The following is an 18,298-nucleotide window of genomic DNA, read 5'->3' on the forward strand; positions in this document are numbered from 1 at the left end:
AAGTGTTGCACAGAGGTGAGGGCTCGTCGCCCTCGCCTCTTTAATGGGCCATCCGTTTGCCAACTGTTCCTTTGAGGGGGCCGATGTGTCGGGCGTCGGAGCCGGGATTTGGGAGGGAGTGTCGGTGCCGCTGGATCAGACAGATGGAGGGGGGTCCGGCTCCATTCATTTAGCTCTATGAGAACAACAGAGCTCCACTTCAAACAACAAGGACGCAACCTGCTGGCCCCCAGCGTCTGCGCTCGCAGGAATACGCAGACACACATGCTGGAACACACGCATGCTTGTGTTCAAACACACATGTGCTTTTATTAGAACTTTCTAAACTCATGTTTGATTTGGCGTGTCTTAAATCTACCTCAAGGACAGAAGCTCAACACGCCAAGCTCCAGCTCACACTGTTGCTGTTCACGCTGCAGCTGCAGCTCACATGCCACCCTGACACACATTTGCATGCGTGCACACGCACACACATGTGCGCTACACACTGCACCCCCAGATAAAGTGTGGGGCATAAATACACAGACCCCAGAGTGCCCACTCCCATTCCCAGCCCTGCTTTCCCTGGGACTCCCTATTTTGCCACGTCCCAGCCCCCCCGACTGAATTCACTGGCACTTCTTGAAAGCTCAGAGGCGCCAGCGGAGCGGGGCTCATCTCTTGGGAACAATAAAGCCAGATCTTCATAAAAACTTCAAAAAGGCCTCGCCAAGTGTTTTATAGGTGCTTTAAAGGTTTATGGGCCCTGGGGAGGGAGGGAGAGAAAGAATGAGAGCGAGAAATGAGTGATGCAGTAGTGGCAGGCTTCACTTTTTCCCACCCACTGCACACACAAACGCACACACAGACACCAAGTGTGTGTGTGTGCAGCCTGCTGCTAAAGTGCCACTGAGTGCCAGGCTGGAATGGAGTGGTGGCAGGGAGGGTGGAACAGGGGGTCAGTGGCGGGCAAACTGAAATAAACAGGTGATCGGGGGTGCAGAAATGGAACGAGAGCTGTGACATCAGCGAGAGAGGCCCATCAAAGTTCACAATGTTGCTAAGAGCGTTTTTACACCTGCACGTCAGCATCAAGGTCTGAATCAAGGTCCAGGGTTTTGGTTACATTTGATACCGTCTGCTTTGGACGCACACCACCATTCGGGAGGTGCTCCCGAGACTTTTATGAAGTGTGTGTGATCAAGAGAACCTGATAGAAAAAAAGATGACAGATCTAAAGTTAGACACAAGAATAAGGAAGTGTTCAGTTCAAAGAGGTCGAACGCGAGGCCCCAAGGAATAATAGCGGCTCTGGTGCAAACGGATCCGTTTTAGCCAGAAAAGAGCGGCACATGGACAAACCCATTTAGACCCTTTGAAGGGCGCAGGTTTGACAGCCCATCAGTCATTCCTCTCCACAGAAGGAGGTGCTGAAGACATCAGATGTTTCGCTCCGATGGACAACTCCACATTGCTGCTGCAGATATTATGATGAGTCATGAGTTGCTGCGGCTGAGCTAAATCCTCCTCAGTCTGAATCGCTTTAATGGGCATGAATAACCACTTTTCAGAGTTTGGGGAATGTTTTCCTACAGGCATTCAGATATATGCCAGGGGTTATATTTAGCTCAGGTCCTCCTGGAGTCAGAAGGTTTAAAATTAGGAGGCGTCAGAGCACGAGTACAATTCTTAGGTTACTGTCAGTAAAGAGTAAAGAGCTAGCCTTAAAGCTGTAGTGGGTTGACAAGGATGCTTTTTCTATTAAAAAAGCATCCACACATGGAAGTAGATTTGGATTTTCAACTAGATCCTGCTCACGTGCACTGGCTTTTCTATCTGTATCAGTATTTCTATCTGTTGACAGCTAAGCATGCAACACTTTATTTGCCAAGGCCTGAAAAAACACGTGCGGCTGGAAAGAGATATAATCTTGCTGAAAGCAACCTGAGTGGCCAGAATCAAAGCCTGCGTCTGTGACTCAGCAGAAACCTTTGACACAGCGTTGAACCGCTCAGCTACACCTACCAACACTGAAAACACTTCATTGGGAGATATTTCTGACACTCATCTCTCTGACAAGTGCATCGCATGAAGAGATGTTTGGATCATCCATCCCTGGGTTACAGTTGTAGCAGAGGAGCCTGTGCACCATAACTACGCGGCTCGTGCTTGTCCAACACCCAAACTAGCAGCAAAAGCGGCGGAGGGGCATTAAAATGATGATGGAAAGATAAACCTGATGTATGATGCGATTGTATGGAATTTGGCAGATATAAATGAAATGGGACAAAGAATGAGTCGTTAATTGTTGTGTGGTCAGATGCAGGACTAAGGGACCTGTTGGACCACGTTGGGGGTAATGTCATCATATTCCAGCCATTCTGTTCTCACAGTTCTTTCAGAACACGGCAGCTAAAACTGAGGCAGCGTTAAAGCGCTTTTGTCATGTTTTCATTTAAAAAATATGCACAACTCACTGAAAAACTCACTGCTGACGACAGTGTATCAAGTTTTGGAGGGTGTCATTTAAATGTCCAATGAAATGACCTCCAGCCTATGAAGGAGCAGATTTGTTCCCACACAGAGAGATTTTTTGATTTTTTTTGTCTAGTCTGAGCTTCCTGCAGCCTTGAGTGCAGCCGGTAGTCGATCTAAGATAACGCCTGTGATCTAAACAAAACTGAGCAAAGCGGTCATCTGAATATACAGTAAATAGAAAAAACAAAACCAAAAACTGTGTCTGAGATGGTTTTTGAGTCGAAGCTGCAGCGTCATGCAGCCATATTCACCATTTGACACTGAGATCCTGGCTGCAGCTGCCCAGCAGCCACTTTTCATCAACTGAGTGGCAAAAACTGGTGAGGTCATTGCAAAATAGCATGTGCAGGAACAAGTGCCCTCTATTTGTCCTTCACTCTCATTCATATCAGATGAATGAACAGATTGGGCGGCTGGATGCTGTCTGCTTGTGAAAGTCCAAACGGCAAAAATAATCCCCAGAGGAAACGAAGAGCAGAGTCATCTTACACTTGTCTAAGAAACCCACATAAATAAACAAGGCTTTTATTTTGTTAATATTCATTTATTGTTCAATAAAAATAGATTCTAAAAAAAGTGACGTGATGTCTCCTTCATGAGTTTGCCTGCCAACAGCTCCTTGTAAACATAGGGCTTTTTTTTTTTTTTAAAGTTATTTTCACTGGAAAGAGAATGCAAACCCCTCTTTTCCCCTTCAACAAATTCTCAAGATGGACTACAGTCTGAGTTCAAAGATGTTTGACATGTAGTAATGACAATCTCAAATTTGCTTTCTTTCACATTTAAGGAAGATACAGTACAACAACCACAGCTCTCTTTTAACGATGTACACGGTTCTGTCTGGTTCTGCATTTAGCGTTGAGGCCATTTGACCTTGTAGAACCATTTCGAAGACTAATGCAAGCCAGCAGAGTTTTATCTATTCCTAAACCCAAATGTATAACAGTTTGTGTGAAGTAATCTTTAGAAAATAGTTTCATGTGAGCGGAGAAAGGAAACAGTGTAAACACTTTGGGAGGCATGACTGTTAACCCCCACTGTGACAGGCTCCACAGCATCATGTGAGTCTGGAATGCTACAGTAACTGAGGCCAGGTCCACTGACTTCACCCATCACAGCGTTCCTGGTGCTACATTTGCAGAACAAGCTGCAGAACACGGGGAAATAAAGGTTGGGAAAGTTTTACAGATGGGACTGTGGGAAAAGAGAATGCAATATATATATTTTTTGTACAAAGGTTCCCAAAACACGGCACACGAGATGGTTTAAATTATTAAGAGGCCTTTGCTGCAATTAGAAATATAATTTAAAGTGCTAGCACGGTGTTTTAAGGTCACATCACCGATGTAACCTGGTTACCAATCATGTAGTGTTTTTTTAAAAAAAAATCGTTTTGAATTGATGACATTTGATTTATTCTTTGTTTTCAAAGATAGATCAACGGATCCTGACGCTCTAAATCACCACAGTAGCCTCAGGTTTCTACCTGATACGCTTGCTGCACGAGATCCCATCTGTGCACGCTGGGTCTATCCCAGAAGCCAGTCTATTTTAGACGGAAGACGCATCAGCTAGCACTAAGCAGACTATTCCCGTCTAGCAATCTGTTCAATAATTTCACAATAAAACGCCGCTTAATGCTGAGCTCCTGATGCTCCAAAGCTGCCATGCACAATGGACAAATACGGCAGGCGGCACCGCACGCATCAGCTGGAAATCTGAGGTTGGTTGAGGGTTGATGGCTTGAAATCCACACTGGTCTGCACGTGGCACGGTGAGGGAAAAGGCTGCACGTTCTGCATAGCCCATAAAGCAAACATGACCTGCAACAAATCGGTTATCTAGCAAACAAAACAGAGGTAAAGCGGCGTGGCCTGTGTCATCATTCTTTAAACAATATTTTCTTTTTCGTGGGGGGGGTGTTTTCAAGCATCTGAAAGTCCTTTCTAACTTATTTAGGAGACCGTCTGGAATGCGCTGTATGCTGATTTGCTGGCAAAGACTGGGCCTCTTAACAATTTGAGTCATCTTTTTCACAACAGAACCCCTTGGGGAGCCCGTGTTCTAGACTGACAGGCACCAACTTCTGATGTATCTGGAAATACCACTGAACCAAACACAACAAAACACTGGACTGCTAACTAGGGTTTACATGCTTTTTGGCCATCTATTAGAAAAAGAAAGACAAAAGTATTGCTCTTCTCTCTTGAGAAAAATCCAGTAATCATTTTGCATTTGTTTTGTCAAAACCCGAGATGATTGTGTTTGTTTGCTACACGAGGAGTGGGTCTAGTGCCAGATGATTTGTTGCTGGAAAAAAGTGAAAATGAATACCAGAGATCTGCATTAAGTCCCCCCCTTCTCTCTTTAAAACTCTGCGTGTCTCTGCTTTGCTACAAGACAACACGGAGGCCAAGAGCAGTTGACTGACAGTCCGACGTGCATTCTAAAGTGGAGATGCCAGCCCGCCCCCCTCCCGGATATCAGCTTTGCTTCTGACTATCTGGGACCGGTCCAGATCCCACATCCTGGGAACACGGGGCTGGCGGCTGCAGTCGACAGCTCCTTGGGAATGACACAATGAGAGAGTTCATAGGAGAAGACGTGTCCGCGTGTGGCTTCGGAGGACGTAATGCCGCCCCTGTCGTTTTGGCACCGTGCGAGCTCTGAAGTGCCGTCAGCGATCAAGCCAGAAGTCAGTGATGCTCCATTAACTTTGCTCCTCATCAAGATCTTTTTCCCAACAACTTCTGACAGCAGCAAAAAAAAAAAAAAACCTCGGCTTTTTGTTCCATTCTGTTAGAGTTCATTTGGTGTCTCCACGGGGGGTCTCTAATCTCCTGGAGTAAAAGCTCTTCTATACAACAGAACACATTTCATGAGAAGTGTTGTGTTTTACCTGGTTTAAGGAAACACGACAGTGACACAAAGTGACATGAAGGAGTCAAACACTGTCTAACAGGTCGTGTGTCAGGGCACCATTCAATCCTCACACTGTCGTTGCTCGGCTGTGTTTGAGGGCTAGCGGTGAATACTCTTTAATGCGGACGCACAGTTTGCCCCTCAGCCAAGGGTTCTGGAGCTCCAGGGGGCAGAAATCATCCTGAAGCCACTTTTCTCTATTGTCTAAAACAAGCACGAGACCAAAGTGCTTCAACTGTTCGACGCTATAGCACGCACACTGTTCCTGCTCGGCGCTGCCACCACTGCTGCTCAGCAGCCGCCGAGAGAGGGCGTTGATTTCCTGCACCACCAGCTGGACCATCTCCCGCGCTGATGTTACCGGAGTGACGCAAAGCTGAAAGAAAAGACATTTTATAAAAGCTGAAGGTCCGACTGTGTCAACTGTCATCATGAAAAGAGTGCGTACCTTGACGCTGGTCTCCTTTGGTAGGCCTGTGCAGTATTGAGGGTAGACTCGGAGTGTGGCCTGACACGCTCTGCTGATGGGGGCTGGTGATGGAGATGAGAGTCTCTGTGTTCCGCTGTCCTGTGATAATGTGCGTGTTGGTGGAAGTGGCGGTATGCACCGTTCGGCCGAGCAACAGCGGTCCACGGACGAGGGCCTGTGCAGCCTCCGCTGTGGTGAGGTGGAGGGTGAAGGACTGTAGCTGCAGTATAGTTGGTTGCAAGAAGGGGTGATGGAAGGGAATTCCAGGCTGCTTGTCCTCACACAGAAGGCCTGTCTCTTTTCTGTGATGTGCAGCAGCTCTATCTGCCTGCTGGGTAGGATGAAGTCACTGTCGAACTGCTCTGTACCGCCCCTTCGCCTTTCTACGCCACACTGAACTCCTCCTCCTCCACCACACAGCTCACCTTCCCGTCCGTGCTGCAGTTCGGAGGCCTGGAGGACATCGGGGGTGGAATCCCGGAGACTGCCCCCTCTGCGTCCCCCGCCGCTGATACGCATTCGTCCCCCCGTGCTGCTCCCGTCGCTGCACAGGAACCCGCGCGGCTCCAGGGAAGCCGAGGACGAGAGGGGCGAGTGAGGCAGCAGGTCCAGCTCCCGAGGACTCTGGGCGCGACTGGAGTCATAGTCACTGTCCGTCGTCAGGAAGACCTCAGAAGATCCTTCCTCATCAGACAACCCTGTAAAGTCTGCAGAACGCAGGGGGGACATTTTCAAACTGCACACACAAATTAAAGACCAATGTGGGTATTGAATTCTGGTAGTTCAGACCAGAGTGTTTGTGGCCCGGATCAGGAGATGGCATAGGGGAGGGCATGAATTCTGTCTGAGAGGAAGTAGAGGGAGGCTTTTCAGGCATCACTTCCTTGGAGAAATCAATGATCTTGCTTATAGAAATGCCCCCGGTTGGCTGCTTGTAGCGGGCAAACTGCAGCGCGTCCATGATCCACCTCGCTTCACGCCACACGTCCTCCATTTGCTGTTGTAATCCACCAAGTAAAAGAATCATGATGACATAACTCAAATATGGACGAGTGACGACATCTTATTTCATTCCCAACTGTTACACATCTCACCTGCATGTGCTCCTGGACCTGCTGGTGATTCTTCTTTGCAGCCAGGAGCTCGGCCTCAGAGAAGGCTTCTCTGAGTGCCTGTTGGGAAATGAGGGATTCCAGCTCCAGCAAAGCTGAAACTTTGCAGTACTGGCTGATGAAACTGGGGCAGTACGCATTAAAGTGCACTGTGGGAAGGAAAATCCCCCAAAACACACATTATTTTATTGTTCCAGTAAATACAGAAATTTGCGAGACGGCTTAAATAACTAACCCAATTCAAAGATCTGCAGAGGCAAAGTGAGGAAGCCAGAGCGAGGGGAGTATGGATTCTTCTGGCCAGGAGCGGTGCACACTTCCTCCGACGGTGGCAGAAGGAGCAGAAAAGACACTTTCTCCCCAAATTCCAACACTTCCTGGCTGTAGATGCGGAATTCATGAGCCTAAACAGAGAGAACGACAGGTAACCTCAGTGCAGTAGTGGTGCTGAAGTAATGAGAGTGTTCTTTAAATCGGACCAGAGCGTCCAGCTCCAACTGCAGAGAGAGGCAGTTGTCTGGTTTCACTGTAATTATGGGCTATTAAACGTCCCTTTTGTGGAAAAGGGCAGATAAGCTCATAAGCTGTTTTTAAAGGCTGGTTAATTTTCATATATTGCTACATTATAACAGAAATGTTTGTACAACATGAGCACGAAGAGGTGATAAAACATGGAGAGTATTTGCTAGTGTTCTTGAATACAAATGATTGACTGGCAGCTTTTTGGCTTAAATCTGCAACTGGTTTCCTTTGGAGATTGGCTGGACAGGTTCTATGATGCCAGCCAGAACCAACTCAAAGCCAGAGGATAGTTTTTACCTTAGCACCTGTTGTTTATGGTTCAAGTTAAACAAGCTGACATGCACTCTGACCTGACTTCCAGGCATGTTAATGTGTGCCATCAGGTCCTTGATGGCAGTGCGCAGCTCATCTTGGAGGCGATGGGTCGTAGGTTGGGTGTCTTGGCCCGTTTCTGCTGGTTCCTGCAGACAGCCGAGTGTCTGCAGGCATTGCCACTCCTCTCTGAAACAACACACATGTGAAGTTATGCCTTCCCAACCCGCATTCTGCCATCTGCTTGAATAAGAACCTCACCTGGACACGTGGCTGTTGTCCCGAATTTTGGTGTGGCAGAGGACGTTGGGGAGTTTCTGGGGCACCAGTGCTCTGATCTGTTCCACAGATGTACACAGCTTCAGGTAGCCCAGGTATAAACCCGGAGACAACGTCTTCCGGCTCCTCTTGTGATATGCAAGCTTCTCCTGTTAACAGCAGGTGGACATGGTCAGTAGAGGACATGGTCATTTTAATTATTTTCATGTTGATTTAAATGATCCTGCTCAGACCCACATAGTCTTTAATTTAGAGTTGTTTCAACACGGCACCTCACCATCAGCACATTTTTATGTTTTTAATCAAGCAAACATAACCACAAAGCAAAAATTTGAGGGAATCTAAGGGGAATCGTCCCCCTTGTGTTTTTTGCTGTCACCACGAGGCCTGAAGCCATCAGCTTACACGAGAGACAAAACAACTCTGTAACAATGCCTTGTTTACCCTGCAATACAGACAAAACCTTCTTGTGATTCAGATCCAAACAGTGGCCATTTTGAACAAAACAACCACAAAAGTGTAGTTGCCAAACTTTGAAGGACAACAATTAGCAACATTATTATCAGCCACATTCAGAGCTAGGAGCACATCTATCTAAGCTAAATGAGTGGCCCAACAGTGCTTGTTTTGGACTGGCACACATCCAACATATGGCCTTTTGTCTGGAATTTGAATTAATCGGATTTCAATATGAGTCCTCATGCAGCAAATAAAACTGGGAGAGATGTGTCATGGATAATTACCACTGACTAATGAGTGTGTACACAAGTCGGCCAGATAACTGGAAGCACGTTTCAATTTACCCTTTTATTTATTTTGTTTTAGTTATGTCTTTACTGCCGTTCAGTGTTTGCAGACATTGGAGCTATAAATAAAGAAATGCTGTAAAATAGTTTTTAAGGCATTATACTAGAGTCTTTCATCTTGATCGAGCTTTGGTAACAAATCTAGCCGACGATTGACTGAACGAAAACCACAGCCACCGCTAGAACACCTCCGCCCGCTGTTTGATTACTGTGACGCAACCAGGCTTTAAGACCAAACCGAGGTGTTGCCTAACTCCACTAACATGCAGGGTGATGAGCAGCATATCCAGGGCGGTGGGCTCTTCGGGGGATGAAATGGACTTGCGCTGGAGCTGCAGTTTTCCGAGCTGCATCCAGCGCGCTCCATCCAAGTTGGGGCAGGTATTCATGTCCTTGAGAAGCACCAGCAGAGCGCTACCATGCTTGTCTTTGATGGGCTCAAAGTAGAACTGACCAAGGTCCTGTGTCCCCAGCATTCCCTGTGGTCGACATCAGAGGACTCCTGTTAATGCTTGTGCTTCTGTAGAGTTACAGACTGTAGTAATGATCGGTCTATTGAGCGCTGGAATACCTGCAGCTGGGAGACCGCTTGCAGCATCTTGAGCCGCGTCTGCAGAGTGCAGGAAGAGGATGACTGAGACAGACTCAGACACTGCTGCAGCCACAGAATCTCCTCCCATAGATAAGATACCTTCCATATTGAAACAAATTTAGAAACACATTTAGAATACATCTTGCATCAGTATAAAGAAACTGATGGTATGTTCAGATCTGCTCGGCGCCGACCTTGTTAAACCAGAGGAAGTCCTGCATGAGGGAGCTGGAGTAGCAATCTTCAACCTCAACAACAGGAATCTGCTCCTCTGAAGTAACTAAAACATTATCATCTCTGTAGAAGATGGTTGTCAGGTAAAGTCCTCTGGAAAAAGCACAGAATCAGAACATCCAGCAAGTAAACTTGGGAAGAATACTAACTCTTTCCAAGGATATCGCCTCTGGTATTTAGCCTGTACTTGAGATTTTTTTTGTCATGTTTTGTATTAAGTAACAAAATATCAAAATAGTTTTGGAATATTCATTTGAATACTATCAGAACTGGTTGAATTTTTTTGTTTTGTGTTGTTTTTACATCTTTTTTTTGGTTTTGAAGACCGGTGCTTTATCTTAGAACTTTCAACAGCACTTCTACTGGTCAGTGAAAATGTGCTCTGGCTTGATAAACTCAAAATAATACTAATTGCTCCATATGATGATTCATGCATATTATCTTTAATATTGCCCCTCACGTGTGTATTATAGTGCTAGACAGACTGATTGTTAATACAGTTTGTAGATCTATCATATCTTGCAGAGGAATAACTCCAAATAAAGGAAAAATATACCTTTTCAGGTTTTTCACAAACTTGCTGGTTGGCTGGAAAAGGTGGCGCAGACTTTTAGAAACTGAGTGCTTCCTTCCCTGTGATGGAGCTTTGCATTGCTCTGTGTGGTCAAACAAAGAAAAGAAAAAAGGATTGTTTTAACTTGAGAAACCAATATTTCTTTCGATATTCCAACGTTCAGTATTCCGAACGTCTGAGAAACTGTGTCACAACAGGCTTGTTGTCTGTTGTTTCTTGCTAAACTGTAGTGAACACTTCTGTTTTGACAAACTGGAGCGACATCTCAACGACAGGCCCTTTACCTAGTTGACAACCACCCTGACACATCCAGCAGCATGGCTGGAGTGGAATGTTTTTCGACATCTCAGGCTCTCCAGTGCTGCAGCACCGTTTGACAGTTATGCAGGCTGTCAAGCAGACTATGGACCTTGAGGTAACCACTAGCACTGAGCTCCCAGAGGAACACCAACTGTGTATACATGCATATGTGTGTGTTTACCTGCATATACTATAACTGCTGGAGCATGGCATGTCTTGAGCTTGAGCCATATAAGTAGAGCCAAGAAGCTGTAGTAAATTGTATGTGTGCGTGTGTGTGTGTTAACCCTTTGCCACTCACTGACAGGGAGGTCAGTTAAGTCTGTGGGGACGTGTTTATTTTTAGTGGGTCTGGAGGGAGTTGAAGGCAAGAGAGGGAGAGAAACATAGAGATAGAGGGACAGAGATGTGTGTATATGTATACTGTATATGTATGCGTGTGTTAGTGTGGGCGCCTGTTGGTGAGATAACACACCTCCCACCTCATTAGAAGCCCCGAGTTCCAAACCCTTTGCACAGTTTCTCTCCTCCCAGGTGATCTCATGCCAGCCTTGGGCCACTTGGAGTCAATAAATCCCCCATTCAGGACCCAAAAAAACTAATTTTCTCTTCAGGTGGATGAGTGGAGGTAGACTAACCAGTAAAAACAGCGCCCCTCGACCCCTCTCACCTCCCTAAATTTGTCTTTACACTCAGGTCTGTTGAGCTACAGTCCTTCTGGCCTCAGTCCCCATTTGACACTGAGTCAGACAGACAAGCAGGGCTGACTGCTGGGGTGCCTCTGTTAGTCAAGGCCTCTTTCACAGTTTAATTAATAGTGTTTGGACAAGAGGGAGAATGTGGCGTGGGCTGTAAACTGGGCTCTGGCGGGGGTGCATACATGACCATGAGGGGGGAGAGTTAAAAGAGGGAGCATGTACTTGAATATTTGGGCCTGTTCATGTACATGTGTATCTATGTGTATGCCTGTCTGTCTTCATGTGTGTAAATGTATGGACAGTAGACAGGATGACTGGCAGGCCGCCGGGGGTGAAGGAGCAGGGCCGGGAGCAGTAGTCGGTGTTAATTTATGCCCTCTCCCGACTCCAGCCCGAGACTCGTCTCTTACAGGAATAACAAACATGACCCCAGGACACGCCACCTTGGCTACCGTGTCTCAACGCTCAAGCTTAATCAGTCGCAGTCTGAAGAAACAAGAACTGCTCAATACTCACTATTATATTGGATCTCGCCCTATTGCAAATATGGTCTGGCCACAGTGGACAATAGTAAGTGGGCGAGTGTGAGAGAGACAGAACCTGCTCAATGCTAAGTGAAGCTTGCCGTCGTTTTAAAAAGAATCAGTGTGGACAGGTTCTGACACTTATGGGACCAGCGCACAGCCACCAGTGTTTGGGGATATAAACTGCTTGAGTGTTAGAGACGTTGATCTGTATTTTGTCAGAGAGAGAGAGGGAGAGAGAGAGGAATCCAGCAGAGGAAGGGCTGAGTCATGGAAAGATGTGTAAAGGGGTGGGGGTTGTTGAGACAGAGGGGAGTGTATAATTTTTGAGGCAGCACGCCGTCTTAGGGTATATGGCCCTCAGAGTACATGTCGTGCCTCAGATTTTAAAGTGTCTGTCAAGGTGAGATGAAATGCAGCAACTGGCGGGACACTTTACACCTGCGAGCTGACCGTCCGTGGCACCTTTGTGCACTGCGGCAACTCCGACGTGTTTGAGAAAATGTGACAAGCCTTTAATATGCTTAACCTTTAATAAGGTTTAGGGTCAACGGTGGCCTGATATTACATTTGTTCTTCAGTAGTTCACCGAGTGCATCGTCACTATCTGGTTTAGGGGTTTGGGTTTCAGCGGGGGTCAACCATGCAAACCTGTAAAGCTCTCACATTACTGCTCAGGCCTTAAGGTGAACATGAACTCTGAATCTATCAAAAAGTTGTTGATACCATGGCAGACACAGTGGCGGTGAGCTTCTTTTATTTGACCGAGCAGTTGGTCTAGCACCTCCTTCTGGCCCTTCTGACGTGGAGTGCGGCCTTCAACGTCCCTCCAGCCTGCAGAAAAACAAACAATGACCAAGTGATGTTAGCAGCTCACCAATAATCATTATTATTATTCTACCTTGACCATGTCACACCACGTTTTCTGAAATAATCCTCTAGTTTCAGCCTGCTGTGTCAGCTTCTAACAGCCAGCTTTGTAGTATTCAATAATAGACAGGCTGCTACTGTATGTTGTGCTCACAGTGGAAAGTTGGAATGCTTCAGCGATATTTGTTTCATTTGAAACTGCATACCTGGATTTATGGACTACGGTGTTACAACCCCGTTAGAAGAAAATAAACTGGACCTTGAGTTTGAATGTTGATGGAAAATTCTCTCATAAAGAAAAAAGAAATGTGCAAAACACAAGTTGGCGCTCAACATTTCTCTTCATTAATAGATCGACAACATTTTTAATTACACTAAGCCTGTGCAATCCTTGCAGTACCGAAAAGAATCCTACAGTTGGAGCGTGGAGTATGCCGTGCACACACTAGAGCTTCTCAAATATGTCCAGTGTGTGTACGATAGGAAACAGTACCCACCCCAGTGTGAGAAAGCTGTGGTTGGCTGATAGACAGAGTTAGCGAGCGCCAATGTGACTTACTGCTCTTGTACACATGTGGGCTCAGAACAGAAAGCATGAAAACACACACACACACACACACACACACACACACACACACACACACTCACACACACACACACACACACACACACAAATGTGGCATGGCTGCTAAAGTTACAGAAAGTGAGAATAGTAACACAGCACACATCCTCTGAAAGCAATAAAATAAGCAAAAACATTGCAATACCACTCTAACCTTCCTTTTTATTCCTGTTATATTCAGCCTTCACACACATTTAGCTCATCATTAAACAGTTCTTTTGGTGTGCTGGATTACAGACCTGCACTTTTCCATCTACCTTCCCCATATATGACCAGCTCTGCAGAATCTTTCAGCACATTCTGGCTGCTGTGTTAAATCAGTTAGCATCCTTGCTTTCTCACTGGAGGATGTGTCAGCGATAACCCACCCCCCACTGCCACCATCAACCACCACCCACCCCCATCACCCCTACCCAAACCCCATCTACTGGAGCCCCCAGAGAGAGTGCGGAGCTGAAACACGGTGAGCTCTATTCCCGGAAAGGTGCCTGTCCCAACAGGACAAGCGGGCCCTTTAATGGGCGTCCACGGCACGGTATAAGGTCCCCACTGTTGGGGCCGCGCCGCGTGCTACAGGACAGACATGCAAATATTTCCAGTGGTAGGCCCAAATGGAAAACACAAACACGCAACATCGAAATTAGCTCTGAGAGATGGAGGGAGGGAGGCGGACAGTTGAGAAAAAAGAGGGAAAGCCCAGTCTCTTATAATGAGGACGCACGCATTCAGGGAAAAAAAAAGCTGAAAAACATGGTGTGCTGATCAGAACCAATATGTTCATATGTTCCCCAGATGTGCCCTAACTTTGCCAACATGCACACAGTTACAGTACCTGTGCTTGCTCTCTTATAGTGGGTGTGTTCTCTACAGATTTAACATACAGCACACAGGCAGCCAGTCAACTCAGAAGTCAGGATCCTGAATTAAGCACCACTAATACATCCATATTTCTATGCAGGAATATATAAATGCAGTAATCTGCTCTGATTTCGTACAGATATTCATGGTCAAGCGAGCAGACAGACAAATGATGACAGGAAATAGCGGGTCAGATCTGCTCTGGTGAGTAAACACCTCAGCTGTTGTTGCACATGACTTCACGGTTAACTTCTTGGCTGAACCCATGCAGTATCTCTGCCAGCTTGCCCCAAACGCCATCCTGAGGCTATGGTTACATGCGCTGACGTCTGAAGAAGGGGTCCCGAAACCCACCCAGCATGCTGGCAGAAGATGATCCAGCTGTCACCCCAACCAGAATGATTTCAAAACAAAGCTGAAACAGCGTTGCTCACCAATTGGATCGGATGGAAGAGAAATTAAAGGCCCAGTCCAACTCTAAGTGTGGGAAAGCTGTGAGATTGTATCAGTGTTTGATACTCAGGCACATCTTGCAGGGGTGTTAGTTTAGTGAGGCCTGCCAAAACCCTTCAGGGATTTTGTTTAGCCGTTAACATAAAAGTTTTGTGATTCTTATTTTATCCAAAACACACACGGACATGCAGATATCAGCAGAAACAGGGGTCGAACGAAACAAATTAACTACTGTAGTTCAATACAGATATTTCTCCACTCCATTCTGGTGGAGCATACTGAGGTTACACTCATTTCTTTTAACTTTATACTGACAACCAACTTTACTTAAGACACTTTTACCAGAGACCCACACTTTCTGGTTTGACTTTGGTCGCCTTTAACAACAACACAGACTCACTGGAAGGTGCAGCACATGCAGGCGTAGCGACCAGAGGAGGCCCCCAACCCTTCATGTTGTAGGCTGACACGTGAACATAGTAATCTGTACCCTGTGAGGACAGAGAAGAGGACATTTTAGGCAACATGTTGCTAAAAACAAATGGCTACGTGCTGGAAATCAGTCTATTTATATCCATAGGTGTAACACCATATATGTGTTTGTGGGCTGTTCGGTGCATCTGTTGGCATATAGGCCCCGGCAACATTGAATGTGCATGTGCGTGAAGATTGAAGCCTATCTAAAAGCTCTATCTGTGTCCAAAGCCTATGTCTCTCCTTTCTCAGCCAGATCAATCACACCAGTCGCCGACACTTCCTGACCTTGCCTTGACCCCGTTATGTGACAGGAGTGAGCATTGGCCGGGCAGCAGGGGTCTGGAAGGGGTGGGGTGTACTCTTACACAATAATAAACAACCACAGGAGCGTCCATTTGTCTACAAGACCACTTAAACATGCCAAACATAAATCAGTTGACAGGCTACCAAGCTGCTCATCTTATATATTTTAGCAGACCCACAGATCGCCCCCCGACCCGTCGTTTAGGATTGATGAGTATGTACAAGTTCTGTGTGGAGTTTGATGTATGTGATGGAGCCACATGGGACATGCCTTCAAATGCCCCCTAAGCAAACACCTCATATGTAAATAATGTGGGAGAATAGTTTCTAGAATCACTGCCAACAGCTGGAAAGGCGAGATCTTTGATGGTTCGTGGTATTGTTTCCCATCCTTTATCTAGCAAATAATGAAGTGTTCTTTTTATTGGAAAACAGCCTGTACTGGGGCAGACAGGATGATCGTAAACATGTAGTGTGCCCTACTTTAGCAGTGCTTTATAGAAGTAAATGTAAATTTACTTATGAAGTAGTTTAGAAAGTACATTTTTCTCCATGATCTCCACAACTGATGGAATTAAAGCAGAATCTGACCATTAAGAACTTACGGCAGTGAGTCCTGTGATGTTGCACTGGAGCAACGTGGTGTCCTCAACCACCATCTCGCCCAGTAAAGGACTGAATGAAGGGGCCGTGCTCCAGCCCACTGCAGAAACACGACATACGTGTCTTCATATACGCGTTCATATACAGATCAAGTGTTCTGTTTCGCTTGTTTTTAAAACAAAATAAACAAAACCTTTGAAATATAAGATTTTACTACAGCATAAAACGTCTATAAAAAGACATCATGCTATGTTACTGCAGCTGACCTTTGTACTTGGTAACCACGGCAGAGTTGACAGACAGAGGCTCCTGAAAGTCCACCCTCAGACTGGTGCTGCTGCTGATAGAAAGGGAAACGGCACTGGGAGCCTCTGGAGGGTCTGGGCAGTCAAACAGAGAGCACAAGTTACTGCAGCGGCGACCGCAAAACAAGAAGAACCTGATTCACATTCAATATCACAATAGAACAAAATATAAATATAATAGAGCTGGTTGCTTCAAGGGCGGGGGGGATGCTTAGAGACTCTAGAGAACAGATGGTGCTCATGAAACCGCAGTAACGCTAAAGACAACAACGCTGCCTTCGTCAACTCAATCGTTGAAATAAAATGATAATATCTCTGAGAATGTGACTGCAACAATGTAAACATTTTGACACGCTTATAAGTTCCAACCATGTTTACCCGACTTATCCATCAAACTACAGGAGCATGTGGGATTGCAAAGATTGGAATGCTATGTTTTCTCCATCACAGTGCCGAATAGAGTGTGTGCTCGTGAGTGTGTCTGCTGTCAGAAGGTGGCTGTCTACTCTGCTGCTAAGCCTGTCGTGAAATGCCTATAAAAAAAGTAAAACAGGAATTAAGTTGTGTTATGCCTGCACTCAAGGAGTCGAACACTAGTCTTCCCAGTGTGGAAGCCATTAACTCAGCCCAGACGGAATGCCAACAGTGAAATCAGTTGCCAAAATGAAACCCAGGGTTGTAAGAAACAGCCATCAAAGTCACCCAGAGGACTTACTAGCGTGCTCAAAGCCAGTCTGCATTCGTCTGAAGAGACGGAGCCTCCACTCCCAGGCTTTCAGCTGCCTGTCAGGATCAGAACCTTCCCACTCGCCAGGACCCTCGCTCCTGACCTGGGCCTGGAGCTCCACCACGCGCTGCTCAGCCTCCTGAACCAAGGTGGCTAAATGAACGGCTCGGCCCTCTAGACTAACAACTAGAAAGCACATGGGAGACGGTTAGCGTGCTGCCTTCATTCCATTTAGGCACATTATCATTTATTTCATTTCACATTTCCAAAAACGCAAAGGTAATGTAATATAATAATATCTGAAGTGATTAGAAATATACTAATTTGGACAGTTGTAAAACTATGCTCATCTCAAATGAAAATGTGCAAACGTTTTCTAATGAATGCTTGAAAATTGTCTGTTTTTATCACAGCAGGTTGCCTTTGAGAACAATAGGAACTGATGCGTATATTTGAAAAGATCACTGTAGCAGATGAATCCAGCAGCCGTATCACATTAGTGAAACCATGGCAGTGATGTTTGAAGGCACTCACAACATCTGATGTGCACAGATCTTCAGAATGAAAGTATAGGAGAGCAAATGTAAAGCTATTAAGGTCACAAAGGACAGTAGCAGCACTGTACTTCTTCTTTGGTGGCTGGTCATTCTTCTGAGTGTTTGGGGCTGGTGTGTGTCTGTGTTTAGTCTGCGTGGTCTGTGTTTGTTCATTGTAGATTCCACTGTTGAGCGTTAGATTCCACTGTTGACAGTAAGTTTAAAGCTCCGTGTCAAAATGTCCATCTGGGTGTTTAATTCTGCGGCTCTCTCCGTGTCTCTGCGGTGGCTGTTAGCTCCTCTTTGAATGTGTGTGTTTCTTCTAGGTGTCAAGTTCTTGTTGTTCACTTCAGCCACTTATGTGACGATTTAAAGGCTATTTGTCATTTTGAGGGCAGGCCTGGTCTCAGTGGGAAGTTTGTGCTTGTAATTATTACTGAAAATTTCTGATTATTTGGACTCCTGGATGTAACTCTTTGTTAATGGTTCACTTTGATTTAAGAATTCAGCTCTTGTAGAAGCAGAAACTAGCCCAGATAGTGTCTCCAGTGTCTCACTGCAATTCTGGGAACTTTCACAGCACTTTAAGAGTCCTTGTGAAGCCACCAAAGGATTTATGTGAATAAGAAGCTGGTGTCGAAAAAAATGTCGACACCAGCTTCTTTTTTTCGACACCAGAAAAG

The 18,298-nt window shown here is 45.9% G+C and overlaps 1 protein-coding gene across 6 annotated transcripts in view; it reads right to left on the reverse strand.

The window, feature by feature from the left end:
* Nucleotides 1-3,045: 3,045 nt before the first annotated feature.
* Nucleotides 3,046-18,298, reverse strand: part of ankfn1b (ankyrin repeat and fibronectin type III domain containing 1b) — a 92,100-nt gene continuing 76,847 nt past the window's right edge. For 5 of the 6 annotated variants that reach the window (XM_003961297.3, XM_029847265.1, XM_029847267.1 and 2 more), the window contains 16 exons: nt 17,068-17,265; nt 16,314-16,427; nt 16,050-16,147; nt 15,065-15,155; nt 12,588-12,695; nt 10,322-10,421; nt 9,726-9,858; nt 9,511-9,630; nt 9,203-9,418; nt 8,116-8,282; nt 7,893-8,043; nt 7,256-7,424; nt 7,003-7,169; nt 6,698-6,905; nt 5,888-6,615; nt 3,046-5,815 (listed from right to left, as the gene is read on the reverse strand). In XM_003961297.3, the coding sequence (XP_003961346.3) occupies nt 5,507-5,815; nt 5,888-6,615; nt 6,698-6,905; nt 7,003-7,169; nt 7,256-7,424; nt 7,893-8,043; nt 8,116-8,282; nt 9,203-9,418; nt 9,511-9,630; nt 9,726-9,858; nt 10,322-10,421; nt 12,588-12,695; nt 15,065-15,155; nt 16,050-16,147; nt 16,314-16,427; nt 17,068-17,265 (3,077 nt within the window). In that variant the 3' untranslated portion in view covers nt 3,046-5,506. Of the gene's footprint in view, nt 5,816-5,887; nt 6,616-6,697; nt 6,906-7,002; nt 7,170-7,255; nt 7,425-7,892; nt 8,044-8,115; nt 8,283-9,202; nt 9,419-9,510; nt 9,631-9,725; nt 9,859-10,321; nt 10,422-12,587; nt 12,696-15,064; nt 15,156-16,049; nt 16,148-16,313; nt 16,428-17,067; nt 17,266-18,298 lie in introns of those variants that run through there. The other variant, XM_029847278.1, reaches the window with a different exon arrangement.

Source organism: Takifugu rubripes, chromosome 1 (genome assembly GCF_901000725.2).
Source record: "Takifugu rubripes chromosome 1, fTakRub1.2, whole genome shotgun sequence".
Lineage (NCBI taxonomy): Eukaryota > Metazoa > Chordata > Actinopteri > Tetraodontiformes > Tetraodontidae > Takifugu > Takifugu rubripes.